Source organism: Podarcis filfolensis, assembly GCF_964270895.1.
Source record: "Podarcis filfolensis genome assembly, chromosome: 9".
NCBI lineage: Eukaryota > Metazoa > Chordata > Lepidosauria > Squamata > Lacertidae > Podarcis > Podarcis filfolensis.
In genome coordinates this window covers 51,470,673-51,483,036 of record NC_139610.1, presented here as the reverse complement: position 1 = coordinate 51,483,036, position 12,364 = coordinate 51,470,673, and the positions used below count along the sequence as shown (strand labels likewise).

Genomic DNA, 12,364 nt, shown 5'->3' with positions numbered 1-12,364 from the left:
GACATACTATCACTGGAAATGGAGACACAATGTTGCAGAATATATTGTAATGGCTCTGCTGTGTTAATGGGAGGAGTTTAAGTGAAATAAATCCAGGACTAGGCACATATCGAAATGAAATATTAGTGTAGCATAGAAGCTAAGGCTGCAATACTATACATACAAACTGGGAAGTCAAAACTAGTGAATTCAAAACTTCTAAGTAGACACACCCTAAGACAAACCGTGAATTCCTTGGTTTGAATGCCCTGCTGTGAACTCACTAAAGGATATTAGGGAAGCCAGACTTAGTTCTTCCACCCCACCTTGTATCTGTAAAAAGGGGGTCATAATATTGAAATTGAGCCGAGATGACCGGCAGAATTCGAGACCAGGGAGAAGAAAGGATGGAAGAAGACTGGAGGAAATTTAAGATTTATTTACAAAAATATTGTAATTTGGCTGAGTGCTGAATTGGATGCCAGTGCAGACAATTGTCTACCATTAAATTAGATTTAAGGTTGAATTATATGTCAAACCAAATTAAGATTATTAATTAAGATGAATTAAATGATAATTTGTTTGAAACTAATTTAATAATGATGTAAGTGTATGCGGGAGGTGTGGGGGAGTCCCATGTAACAATTGAGAGATGTTAAATGGACAATGATAAGTGCTTATCTAATATATGCTTTATTTGAAAACTTTAATAAATATATTATAAAAAAAAACAACATAATATTGAAATTGAATTAGACCATTACGACAAAATGTTGCATGTGGAGTGTTTTGAATAAGTGGCATTTAAATACTACGATATCATAATCACAATAATATATTGAGATCTTTTATATATAGCACCATTCAAAAATATAATATGACACAGTGATTGTACTGGATGCAGCTCATATAAGTCTCAGACCAAACTGATTTTATTTGTGCTTTGGAATGAAAACCACCACCACCACCTCAGTTATACTATAATTGCATAACAACAAAAGGAAGTACATACGGGGTTGAGAAGGATGGTAAGAAACAGTTCACCTCCTCGTATACTTTTGTCTAGTTCTTGAGGCCCTCCAGGATATTCTTTGTAGAAAATTGTGTGGGTGAAAAGTCCACACGTCTGTCGAGGGAGCACCTGAAAATAAAGACAAAAAAGATCTATATGTGTGTGTGTGTGTTTCCTCCATGTCCTAGATCCCCTGATAATTGAAGGTCTGCTATTACGTCATAGATTTATTTTTTCTGATCTAAGAAAAGGCCAGATCCAGCTGAGGGGAAGGAGGTACTAATTGCATTAAAAACCCTCCCTAATTAATTCACTTCAATCCTAGGCCTAATCTTTAAACACAAAATTTCATGGGATCTAATATTTATTTGACTAAATCAGTTAGTTTAATAGATGCAAAAGCTTTTGATCGACTAAAATGGTGCCAGAAACTAAACAGACACCGTATATCATTTTTCATGTTAATTATTTTTACCATAAAAACTTACATAAACTGCAGTTACTGAGTGCAGTCTTAGAGGATATCTTCCACTTTGTCTCTTGTGCAGGTAGAAACACCTAATATGGAACCTGCTACAACACATATATGTATATTAAACAAGCAAATAAACCCTAGAACTCTCTTTGTTACTTACACAAAGGGGCAAATGTGGTGAGTAGTTGTGTGGAACTTGAACCCCTTTCACCATGATTCTTCTCTTCATACAACTAACACCTGCACAGGGCTTGTGTGGAAAGAAGGCTTTGGGGATTGTTGTTTTTCTTAACCATCAAGTGGCATATAAATATTATGAAACAAGTAAATAAGTAAGTAAGTAAGTAAGTAAGTAAGTAAGTAAGTAAGTAAGTAAGTAAATAAGTACTGTAGAGCCCAGCTGGATTAGACCAATGGTCCATTTAGTCCATTCTATTTTCCTACATTGTGAAGCCAGATGCCTATGGAGGTGAAGGCAATAACCTTCCATTGTTGGTGCTAAGCAGCTGGGATTCAGTGGCATATTGCTTCTGATCTTGGTGTCTCCATATAGCTAACATGGTTAGTAACCATGCATTTGCCCAAATTCCCTTTCAAAGCCATCTAAGCTAGTGATCACTACCACATATTGTCACCACCCCTTTGTTGATATTCAGAGTACGTACATTACAGCATGGTCTGAATCACCCTGGTCTCTAGTAATACATGGTGTTAGTGACACCATAGAGTACGTAGATGCCCCGAGCATCCTCACAAGTAGCTATTTGTATTTCCATCTTCCAATGTATGTAGTTCTTTTTCAACACAAATAAACCTCTGGCCATAACTGCTTCCCCAAACAGTGCAGATAGTGTAGATATAAATGGTTTTTCATGAAAAGGTAATCCTCTTTACTTCTGAAGAAAGGTTTGAAACCACTTCTTTAAGTCAAAACTTTCAACCACAGAAGCATTCTGGGAACTGCAATAGTGTGTTTGTTTCTGTGGCTCCAACTTTCTCCATTTCAGAAACCAATAAAGGGCTCAGAATACATGTTGGTAATCATGTTACCTGTTTCATAGTGAGATCCAGAAAAAAACTACCCTTAATTAAACATATTGAGCCATATTTCCTACTGGTAGAGTACTGAAGGCATGTAATTTGTGTTTCTGATTTCCATCTGCCTAAAATTTCCTTGATGTTTCATTTGGAGATAATGTTAATCTGTGGTCCCCCCCCTCTTTCTCCAATCTGTTCTTCTTGCTAGTTTGGTTAGTACAGCTGCCAGCTAGCCAGAGCCTTTTTTCCTCAGTGATGGGCCAAGTTAATCTAGGTAAACATGACCTAGGACCAACAGCTTTGACCTCATGCCATGACATTCAGTGGAAAATATAAACAGCTGTCCTCTCTGTACCTTGGCTGGGAATTGCTTCACTTTTATGCAACGGTGACTGTTGCTTGAACCCTGTCACAGCACACTGGCAGGAGAAATAAGCATCCCATCTGAGTTTGTTGACCACATGGATAAAGTATGTTGTTATCCTATACAGAAGGGCAGCCAGAGGAATAGCTCTGAAGTATAATCATGCTCCCTGTCTGAATGCTCACTTACTTTCCAAAGCATGATCCAGAGGCATTTAAAATCTTATGCAAAATAAATCAGTAATTTTGCCTATAGTCAAACCTCTGTAAAGTGATGCATGCAAACTGAAGGATTATTTTTTTTGCACTTATTAATTAAAGAAAATTGTAGGTGGATATTCTTTTCAAGTGCCCTCCCAGTTTCTAGTGAAAGCATGGAAGGGAACTGAACCACCAGCTGGGATTGCAAAATGTACAATTCAAGTGTGGCAGTTTCTTAAAGTTCTCTGTGACTGGTGGTTTTTAAAGACCACTTTTAAAACTCCATGCAATGTGAATAATAGCATTGCTTTAGCCATTTTTGCCAAGATACGATTATGAAGTAATGGAAATGCAATGTACCATGATGCCATTGTGGATGAAGCCCCGCCTGTACCGTGCAGGTTTCAGATGAGGGTACTCTTCAGTGCTGGTGACTTTAATACCCCAGACTTTCTTCCAGGCTTCATAAAGCTGAATATGAACAGGGTAGACGCCAGAATGGTGTGGAGCCACTGCATAGCCCATGTCAGTTGGAATACCATGTTCCTGGGGGCGAAAAACAAAGAACACTACTCCTTGTAGGACAATACTATAAAATATCAACAAGTTTATCATTAGAGGGAGCAGTGGTCAACAATGTGTAATCATTTATTCCAAACTGCACCACTTTGGGGAAAAATATCACCTGTCTCTTACCCTACTTATTTTTGACTTCCATTTTCCAATCATTTGCTAGTCGGTGTGTTTTTCACATATAAGGAAGGTTCTATAGCAGGAGGACTGAGCAGAGGCAGAAGGGTCAACCAGGGGATCCACAGCTGCTTGACAGACTTTGTTGTAAGCCCCTCTAGCCTGGAAGCAGCACCAAATGTCACATCCAATGACTCACCAATGGTGCCTTGCAAGCCACTCTCCAGTTTTGCTAGCACAATATCTACAGCTTGCCCCCGCACCCAGAAAAAAGACTCAGGTGGTAAAGAAGGCTATATTTATTGAAAAAGTAACTTTTTATCATAATCCAATTAAAAATAATAAAATAAAATAAAAAACCAGCCAAATTACAATCCAAATTATTAATTATTAATTTTTCAGGCTTCCCATACTCTGGACCTCTGAAGTATATCTCCAATATTTTCATTTCTGCCTTCTTGTTGTTCTCATATTTTCCACATTCCAATCTTAATTCTTTAAAGTTCCCCATCCCTGGCTGTGCAATTCTCAATCATGTAAAAGATCATATCCATCGGGTACAGTTTTATTTGTATGTATATGTGTGTGTGTGTGTGTGTGTGTATATATATATATATATATATATATATATATATATATATATATATATAACTGTCAATTTGCCTGTGCAGATTTTCTGGACTTCATTCCAATCTTCCAATCTGGGCTGATTTGATGGATTTTTTAATTGGATGTTCTTATTGGAACACTAATAAACATGATTTATAAAAAAGAAAAGAAAAATAACTTTTTAGAGGATCTCTTGATTAGCTAACCAACTAAGTGAGGGCAGGGGGATCAATGATGGCATGAGAGAGAAGCATTCTTCACCCTTCTGGGCATGAAAGCCAGCAGGTTATTTGCTCCCTGGCCAAGGACCGGGAGAAAAGTCTTTCTCTTTTCTAAGACAGTTTTGGGTGATTGAAGCCCAACCTGCACACCTGGTGCATCATTATTTAGGGTAAAAACATGACTGAAAATTGCTATAAGAGCATGTTAAATGTACGGTATCAAAGTGACCTATGCAACTATAAATCTCACAATGCAATTGTTCTGAAAACCTGAGGGAAGAATTTGGTGTAACTTGAAAGCTTGGTCTCTTGCTCCTTTCAAGAACTAGCTCAATGCGCTGTAGAGGATTTTTCTTCTATGACTTTCTTCCTCCTTCACCTTTTCTTGATCCTTATCCTGGGCTCCTGCTCTTGAGCTCACAACTTCACTGCTGACTCACTTCCCCTTGTTAAAATAATTTTTTAACCCCCAGGGTTCTGATGTGAAAAAGGGTCCAGCCTTCTAGGCATAGCCTTGGGGAATAGCTTCATCAGCACCTACCGGGGGTTTGATAACCTGCACCTTGTTTCGGGGCTTGCCCCGAAGCAGCAAGATTGTCATGTCTAATTTAAGGCAAGCTATTTTGCCAGAGGCAGGTGCATCATGTCCGAGTCCAACCTGCTTCTTTAGAATTCATTTATCAAATTGCATCTGCATGGGGCTTAAGGCTTAACTGCCTTGCCCAACTGAATACCCCATGCTATAATTGGCATGCAGTTGACTTTAGTGTTCCAGAATTACTGTTCTGTGTATAACCATATCCTATGATCAAATAATTGTTGCACCCTGTTAATTGGCCAAGCAGACAACATGATTTACTGGACTGTTCCTTTCTTCATTTGAAATGCCAATAAAAATGCATAAGACAAAAAATCAGTAGGGCCCTTGTCAAGTAGCAAAGGTGTTAATTATTATCACCCTTGGAAATGTCAACTAAAGTAGCTGTTAGGTTTTTTCAGTGTTAAGACACACTAGAGGAAATTTACAAGGGTAGGGAAATGTTCCCCAAAACTGACTGAACAAACAAAACAGCTCTATGTCTATATTAGATTGATAAGTAAGAAGGATAAAATCAAAGAAAGTGGACAGAAGCTAACATGTTATTGAAAGGAAATTTAATATCCTTCTCTTCTCAGTTGATGGAGATGAAATTTAATATGTAATAAATCAGTGGCCTTTTTCTGAAAAAACAAAACAAAAACAAGGCTATATTCCATACTGAAAATGTAAAGTGAACAAGGGAACTTTAATGCTTGATCACTATAAAATATTGGAATGTTTACATAAGGTTGAGTGATCCATTCAAGCATCAGTAAATTCTGATACTGTACATTTCATTGCTTCTGTCAAAATGCCAAAATTAGTCACCTCCTGTTTTCACAAGTTCTAGAAGTGCAATATGTGCCCTTGCAAAGTGAATTATTTACTCTTAACACTTCTGGCTTTAGACTTGGCATCTGTAGAAAATGTAAAGGGATTCCCTATTACATGCGGATATTCTTACTAAAAGTAAAATGGTACTGGTTGTTTCACTTCAATACTCTTTGCACTTCAGTACATTAGTTTGAATGCTTAAATGAGCACCTTTCAAACTCGCAGTTCTGCTAGGCACATTCCTTGCATCAAAGACTTTACCAAATGCTTTCTGAATGAAGATGATGACAGAGAACAATGGAGGAGTTGGGATAGCTCAGTTGGTAGATCATGAGACTCTTACGCTCAGGGTAAGGCAAAAGCTTCCTGCACTGAAGGAAGGTGGACTCTACAATTCTATGATTCATGTAACTTCTTAGTAATGTGTAGAGATTATACTTTCTGTGGAGCAAGGCCAAATCAGAGACAATGGTAAATATAAGAATAAGGTAAAGGTTAAGTCCAGTCAAAGGCGACTATGGGTTGCGGTGCTCATCTCTCTTTCAGGCCGAGGGAGCTGGTGTTTGTCCACAGACAGCTTTCTGGGTTATGTGGTCAGCATGACTAAACTGCTTCTGGCACAATGGAACACCATGACAGAAGCCAGAGCGCACGGAAATGCCGTTTACCTTCCCGCCACAGCGATACCAATTTATCTACTTGCACTAGTGTGCTTTCAAACTGCTAGGTTGGCAGAAGCTGGAGCAACGGGAGCTCACCCTATCGTGCGGATTTGAACCACTGACCTTCCAATCAGCAAGCCCAAGAGGCTCAGTGGTTTAGACCATAGCACCACCCGCTCCTGTTACAGTACTATAAGTACTATATGCCTGTTGACTTATTTGCAACTAAATTTGTTGGGTGTGATTTAGAACAATGACGACAACACCCTCGACACATTAAAGTCAATCAAATATTTGATATCATGCCTAGTTTGGAGGATCTGTAACCCGGAGAAAGTGCATCCAAAGAGAAGCCTTGGACAGCTTGAGCTACAGCACCTGCTTGGGTAAATTGAGCGCTGAACACTAGCTGAAAAATTATAAAAGAACCTGCTTCTTCGACAGATCATAATAAAACCCAATTGGGTGTTACTGCCTGCATACTTGCCTCAAGTAAAAAAGATAGGGACTTAAAAAAACACAAAAAACTTTCAGCTGTAATGTCTGGGAGTGGCCTGAATTGAAATACCCCAGAGAGGGAGCTGCCCCAAAAGCCCCATGTATGTGTGGCCCTGAAACAGACACCTGTCTGTTTTACCATAGAAGATCCAATGTTTCTAACAGTCTAAGAAAGAAAATCGTTTTGTCCTCTGCTGGCATAGCAAGGCTAGATGAAGAAGCAATCCCTGCTGAATTGCTTTCAGTTTTGTCAAAAGCAGAGAGGTGATATGTTGGCTCTCAGCATTTTCTAAGCTGTCACCTTGCTGAATTAAAAGATTTGCATAAGCTCTTATCTACTTTTAGCACTGGAATGTGTTTTTTCTAGTATTGTTCAGGCAGGCTGAGACTTCCCCTAGGAGATTATTTTTTTTACTGTGTCAGCTTAATGCATTATTTTATTTTTGTAAAGTTTTTTTTTTTAAATTATTTTGAACCTATCAACAACCCTTCCAGTTTTCAGTATTTCAAAGTATTACATGTTTATCCTGCTGTGTGCAATTGAGGACTACAGCTTTAATGATTATGTGGCTTGTGAATATTCTGGCCACAATCCACTGAAATCAATGGGGATGAGGTAGGGAGCTCTGATAGATATTCATGGAGCTGTGTTGTATTATGCCTGGCTGCAAGAAAGAGCTTAAGGTGCATTTTGGAAAGGGAGCACAAGTACCACAATGAGAGCATGTGGTATGGCTCATCTTATCTAAGGGTGGAAGTGAGATTTGGGGCCTTGTTGGGCTTTAATTCCCCCCCCCCAAATGTGTGTGTGTGTGAAGGTCCTCTGAGCCTCCTGATGTGGGAGTCATAAAGCCTTGGGCTTGTAAAATTGCAGGGGCCCCCTGAACTCGTGACCAGCACTCCAAGCTTTACAATGTATTGGAATGTATTGACTTTTAATGGAGTTGTGTTTCCTCTGGGCAGTGATGACCCTATATGGTGATGGGTGGGTAAAAGCCATGACGGGATGTAGGTAACGTGAGACATTGGCAAACGGCCATGCGACAGGAGAGAGGAGAGAACAAAGGGTAATAAAAGATACCGGAGAGGAGAGAAGTCGAAAGAGCTGCCCTCCATCCATGAAAATATAGCTGGCTTTCTGTGTCATTTTTCTATGCTGTGCACCATTTGTGACGGCTGGCTCCGACATCCTGATATATCCCTCTTGTGGATAGCAGTGTCTAAGTTTACTATTAGCATATAGGATACATTGCTCTGCACTGCAGCTGGATCAAATTTAGCAGTAGCCTAGTGCTAAAAAGGGACGTGGGTGGCGCTGTAGGTTAAACCACAGAGCCTAGGACTTGCCGATCAGAAGGTCGGCGGTTCGAATCCCCTTGATGGGGTGAGCTCCCGTTGCTCAGTCCCTGCTCCTGCCAACCTAGCAGTTCAAAAGCACGTCAAAGTGCAAGTAGATAAATAGGTACCACTCTGGCGGGAAGGTAAACAGTGTTTCCGTGCGTTTCTCTGGTTCGCCAGAAGTGGCTTAGTCATGCTGGCCACATGACCCGGAAGCTGTACGCCGGCTCCCTCGGCCAATAAAGCGAGATGAGCACCGCAACCCCAGAGTCGGTCATGACTGGACCTAATGGTCAGGGGTCCCTTTACCTTTTAGTGCTAAAAAGGGAATCACAGCAAAGCTACAGCCTTTCCTTTGTGTGGCATGACCAGTTTCCCAATGTTAAGGTAAGGAGACTGAGAACTATGCTGATGTGAAAAACACTATAAAAATGTTTATGTGTATGTAATATCAGCATGTTGTCTCAAAAAGGCATCTGCAAATCCAGGTAGAGTTGCATGAATATATTTTGATTGATGTAGACAGTTCATTTCCTTCCATTATTGCATTCTAACACTCGCCTCCCTTCTGGTTTTGACGGTGGCTGAGGTTATTGAGAAGGCAACACTTGGCAGAAAAGAGAGGCTGTAACTAAGGCTGAAAAAGCTTCTAACAGTGATGTAAGTGTAAATATTATTTTGCTTCTATGCTGAATTTTATCACCCACCCACCCCAAACAAGTGGGCCACTTATGAATACACTATGTGCCAGAAACATTTTCCCTTCATCCAGCTTGGATGGTAGTTTTGGTATAAATAGCAACATCACATCTTGACAACTTTTCTTAGAAATGGTGCATTTATAGAAGGCTTATAGAAGCATGCAATTCAGCTTCCCCCGTCCTAACAAATTGACGTTCGTTTCAATATTTAGAGAAATGTAAGAACAGTTATCATTTTACTGAAATCTTACTGATGGGCTGAATAATTACATAATGCTTCAGAATATTGACTACACTCTGAAAATGATAGATACAATTTCTGATTCTGCTCTTGGGGAGGACATGGAACTCTTTCCTAGTTGGGATTTTGCCTCAGCAGCTTGTTATCTGGTGCCTCAGGTACAAAATAAACCAATATATTGGCATTTGGGCATTTGGGACAGAAGGACTGGAAATATTTAAATTTTCCATGTTCCATCATGTAGGGACTGCCTTATAAGAAGCCAGACCATTGGTCCATCCAGCTCAGAATCATTTGCATTAACTCACAGCTGCTCTCAACGGTTTTAGACAGGAGTTTCCCCCAGCCCTATCATGAACTTAGGACCACCCTACATAAAGCAAGTGCTATACTGAACTATGGACTTTCCTTGGCCAATGCAGTGAGGCATGAGTCTCCATGTCAAAGCATGTCTGTTAACATGGAATAGTTGTTTTGGAATGAAGTGGTGGTAGGTAGGTGGGGGTGGGTAAAAATGACTTTGTCAGCATCACCACCAAATCAAGATTCTCTGGATGCTTATGGGGAGGGCATGAGTGCTTATTATTATTTATTTCAAATATTTAAATTGTTTATATCCCACTTTTAAGAAGGTAATGATCAAAGTTGCTTACAGTGAATAAAATGTAGAAAAAATGCAGCATCAGAACAGAGTAAAAACAGATGATTTGGACCAGGGGTCCTCAAACTATGGCCCATGGGCTAGATTCAGCCCGTCAGGGCCATAAACCCACCCCACCCCCATGAGCCCACTCCTGCCAGTGGTTCCACTCTACTCACTCGTATCTCTAGTTATCTGCATGTCTACTTTCGCACTGGGCATTTTCCAAAGTTGGGCCGGAAGTGCCCTTGAAGGGGCGTTCCTTCCTGCGCCTCTCTCTCTCTGGTCCCCCCAGGCTTTCTCCCCGCTGCTGTGAGGGCCTTTCCATGTCTCTCTATGGCAGTGGTGGTGCTGTGCAGCCTGGTAGACCCTGTCCGCAGGACCTCCCCGTGGCCATGGGGCTGCTGGTGGCCGTGGCCGATGGGCAGTAGGCCGTGGTGGCGATGGTGGCCGCAGTGGGAGGCCCTCTGGTGCTGGCTGTCCACCTGGCGGGGTCTGAGGAGCAACTGCTGCTGCTGTGCGCTGCACTGCTGGAGGCCGAGGCGGCCTTGGGGCCAGAGCTATGGCTGGGCCGGGCCTTCCTGAGGCAGCTGGGCCTGGCGGGGGGAGGCATGTGCGGGTCTGGCCCGTGAGGAGGCCGCCATTGCTAGACTGGGTGTTACTGGGGAGACGCTGCCAGACTCGGGGCTGCTGATGCTGGAGGCCCTAGTGAACCTGCAAGGGCTGCTGGGCACTGGCATCCGCTTGGCTGTGACTGAGCTGAGGGGCAGCAGTGGTGGTGGTGGGGAGAGCTGGGACTGGAGCGGGGAGCTGCCGCTGCCACTGGTATCTACGTGGACACATGGCAGGGAGTGGCTGGTGAAGGTGGAGTGGGGCCACGCTGCCCTGTGGGGAGGAGAGGACAGTGAGATCCTGTGGGTGACACCCAGTGACCTACACAGCCTGGACCTCTTCCAAGGGGCATGGGTGTCCGCGTTGAGCCCTCGACCCCTGGCGGTACTTCTCCCTCGCTGAGGACAGACGCCGCTGAGGAGGAGGGCGCCTTTCCACACGAGAAGGCGCTGCTCCCCGCCACTTTGGCCTTCAACCTATCCTGCGACCCTCTGGAAGGGGCGCTCCTTAATATCCAGGTGAGTGGCACCTGTGCAGAATGAGGCACCCAGCTGGGAAAACAGGTGCTGAGCCGTGGGAAGCTGCCTCACACCATGTAGGGCAGCTTTCAAACTACTACGGTTCTGTCTGCTAGCACTGGGAGCCTCTCCCAGATGTTTCAGCAGGCAAAGCTACCGGCTATAGGCTTTTTACCAAATGTATGCCCACCTCACATATCTGGGAACTGAATGCAAGACCTCTTGTCTGGAGGGAGAGTAATGCACCTAAATATGGCTAATGCCATCCCCCCCCACAGGGCGAGGGTAAAGTTATCCAACTTTGGTGTGGCTTTTTAAATATTGTATTTTTCCTGTTCTTTGTGCACTACAAAAATGTGCAGTTTGCATAGCAATTCGTTCATATTTTTTTCCAAACTATAGTCTGGCCCCCAACAGTGTCTGAGGGACAGTGAAGTGGCCCCCTGTCTAAAAAGTTTGAGGACCCCTGATTTAGACCTACTAAAATCATGGATCTTATCATTACCTCAAGGATGATAACTATAAAATAAGCAATGTGGATCTGCTCTTAAAGATATTGGAAAAAGTAGAGGTTACTCACTAGTGCAAATTCCTTGTTGAGGATCATCTGTTCTACCAGAGATGACTCGTTGTGGAAGAGATGAGGTTGCATGTGGCTCCACATGTGAGGAAACCACCAGAACTCATCCACAGAACTCAACAATAGATCATCACCTTCATCTTCTTCAATGGTTCCTACAAAATGAATAATATTATCTTCTGGTGTGGACATGAACAGCTTTTTCCAGGTTGACGACGGTTAATACTGGAGTTTATGTAACTTCATTTTTAGTAGATGTTCATATCATGTTTATAAAAGGCAATATCAAAGAAGAATGGTTACCTGTGGAGGATTCCATGCACTGAGCATCACATATTAACTGGGTGTCTGGAAACATTAACACAGTATGGATCCGTGGCCCATAGGTATGTAGTGCTAGTATGCTGATGTTGCACATCCATATGCCATAAGTACATCATTATCCCAAGTGTATTGAACTCAGAACAGCTATTTTTTAAAAAAACACACCAATGTGCTGTTTACACTGGACACGAATATAAAAACCTGAAGATTTGCATTGTTACAGTCTACCAACATAGCTGAAGACTGAG

At 42.0% G+C, this 12,364-nt stretch overlaps 1 protein-coding gene and 1 long non-coding RNA gene across 4 annotated transcripts in view; one reads left to right on the top strand and one right to left on the bottom strand.

Moving 5' to 3' along the window:
* Positions 1 to 12,364, top strand: part of LOC310742613 — a 510,016-nt gene that overhangs the window by 284,160 nt on the left and 213,492 nt on the right. The window lies entirely within an intron of this gene.
* Positions 1 to 12,364, bottom strand: part of NDST4 (N-deacetylase and N-sulfotransferase 4) — a 126,201-nt gene that overhangs the window by 48,701 nt on the left and 65,136 nt on the right. For all 3 annotated transcript variants that reach the window (XM_083571162.1, XM_083571161.1, XM_083571160.1), the window contains 3 exons: positions 11,793 to 11,947; positions 3,429 to 3,614; positions 992 to 1,120 (listed from right to left, as the gene is read on the bottom strand). In XM_083571162.1, coding sequence (XP_083427288.1) covers positions 992 to 1,120; positions 3,429 to 3,614; positions 11,793 to 11,947 — 470 coding nt within the window. The remainder of the gene's footprint in view (positions 1 to 991; positions 1,121 to 3,428; positions 3,615 to 11,792; positions 11,948 to 12,364) is intronic.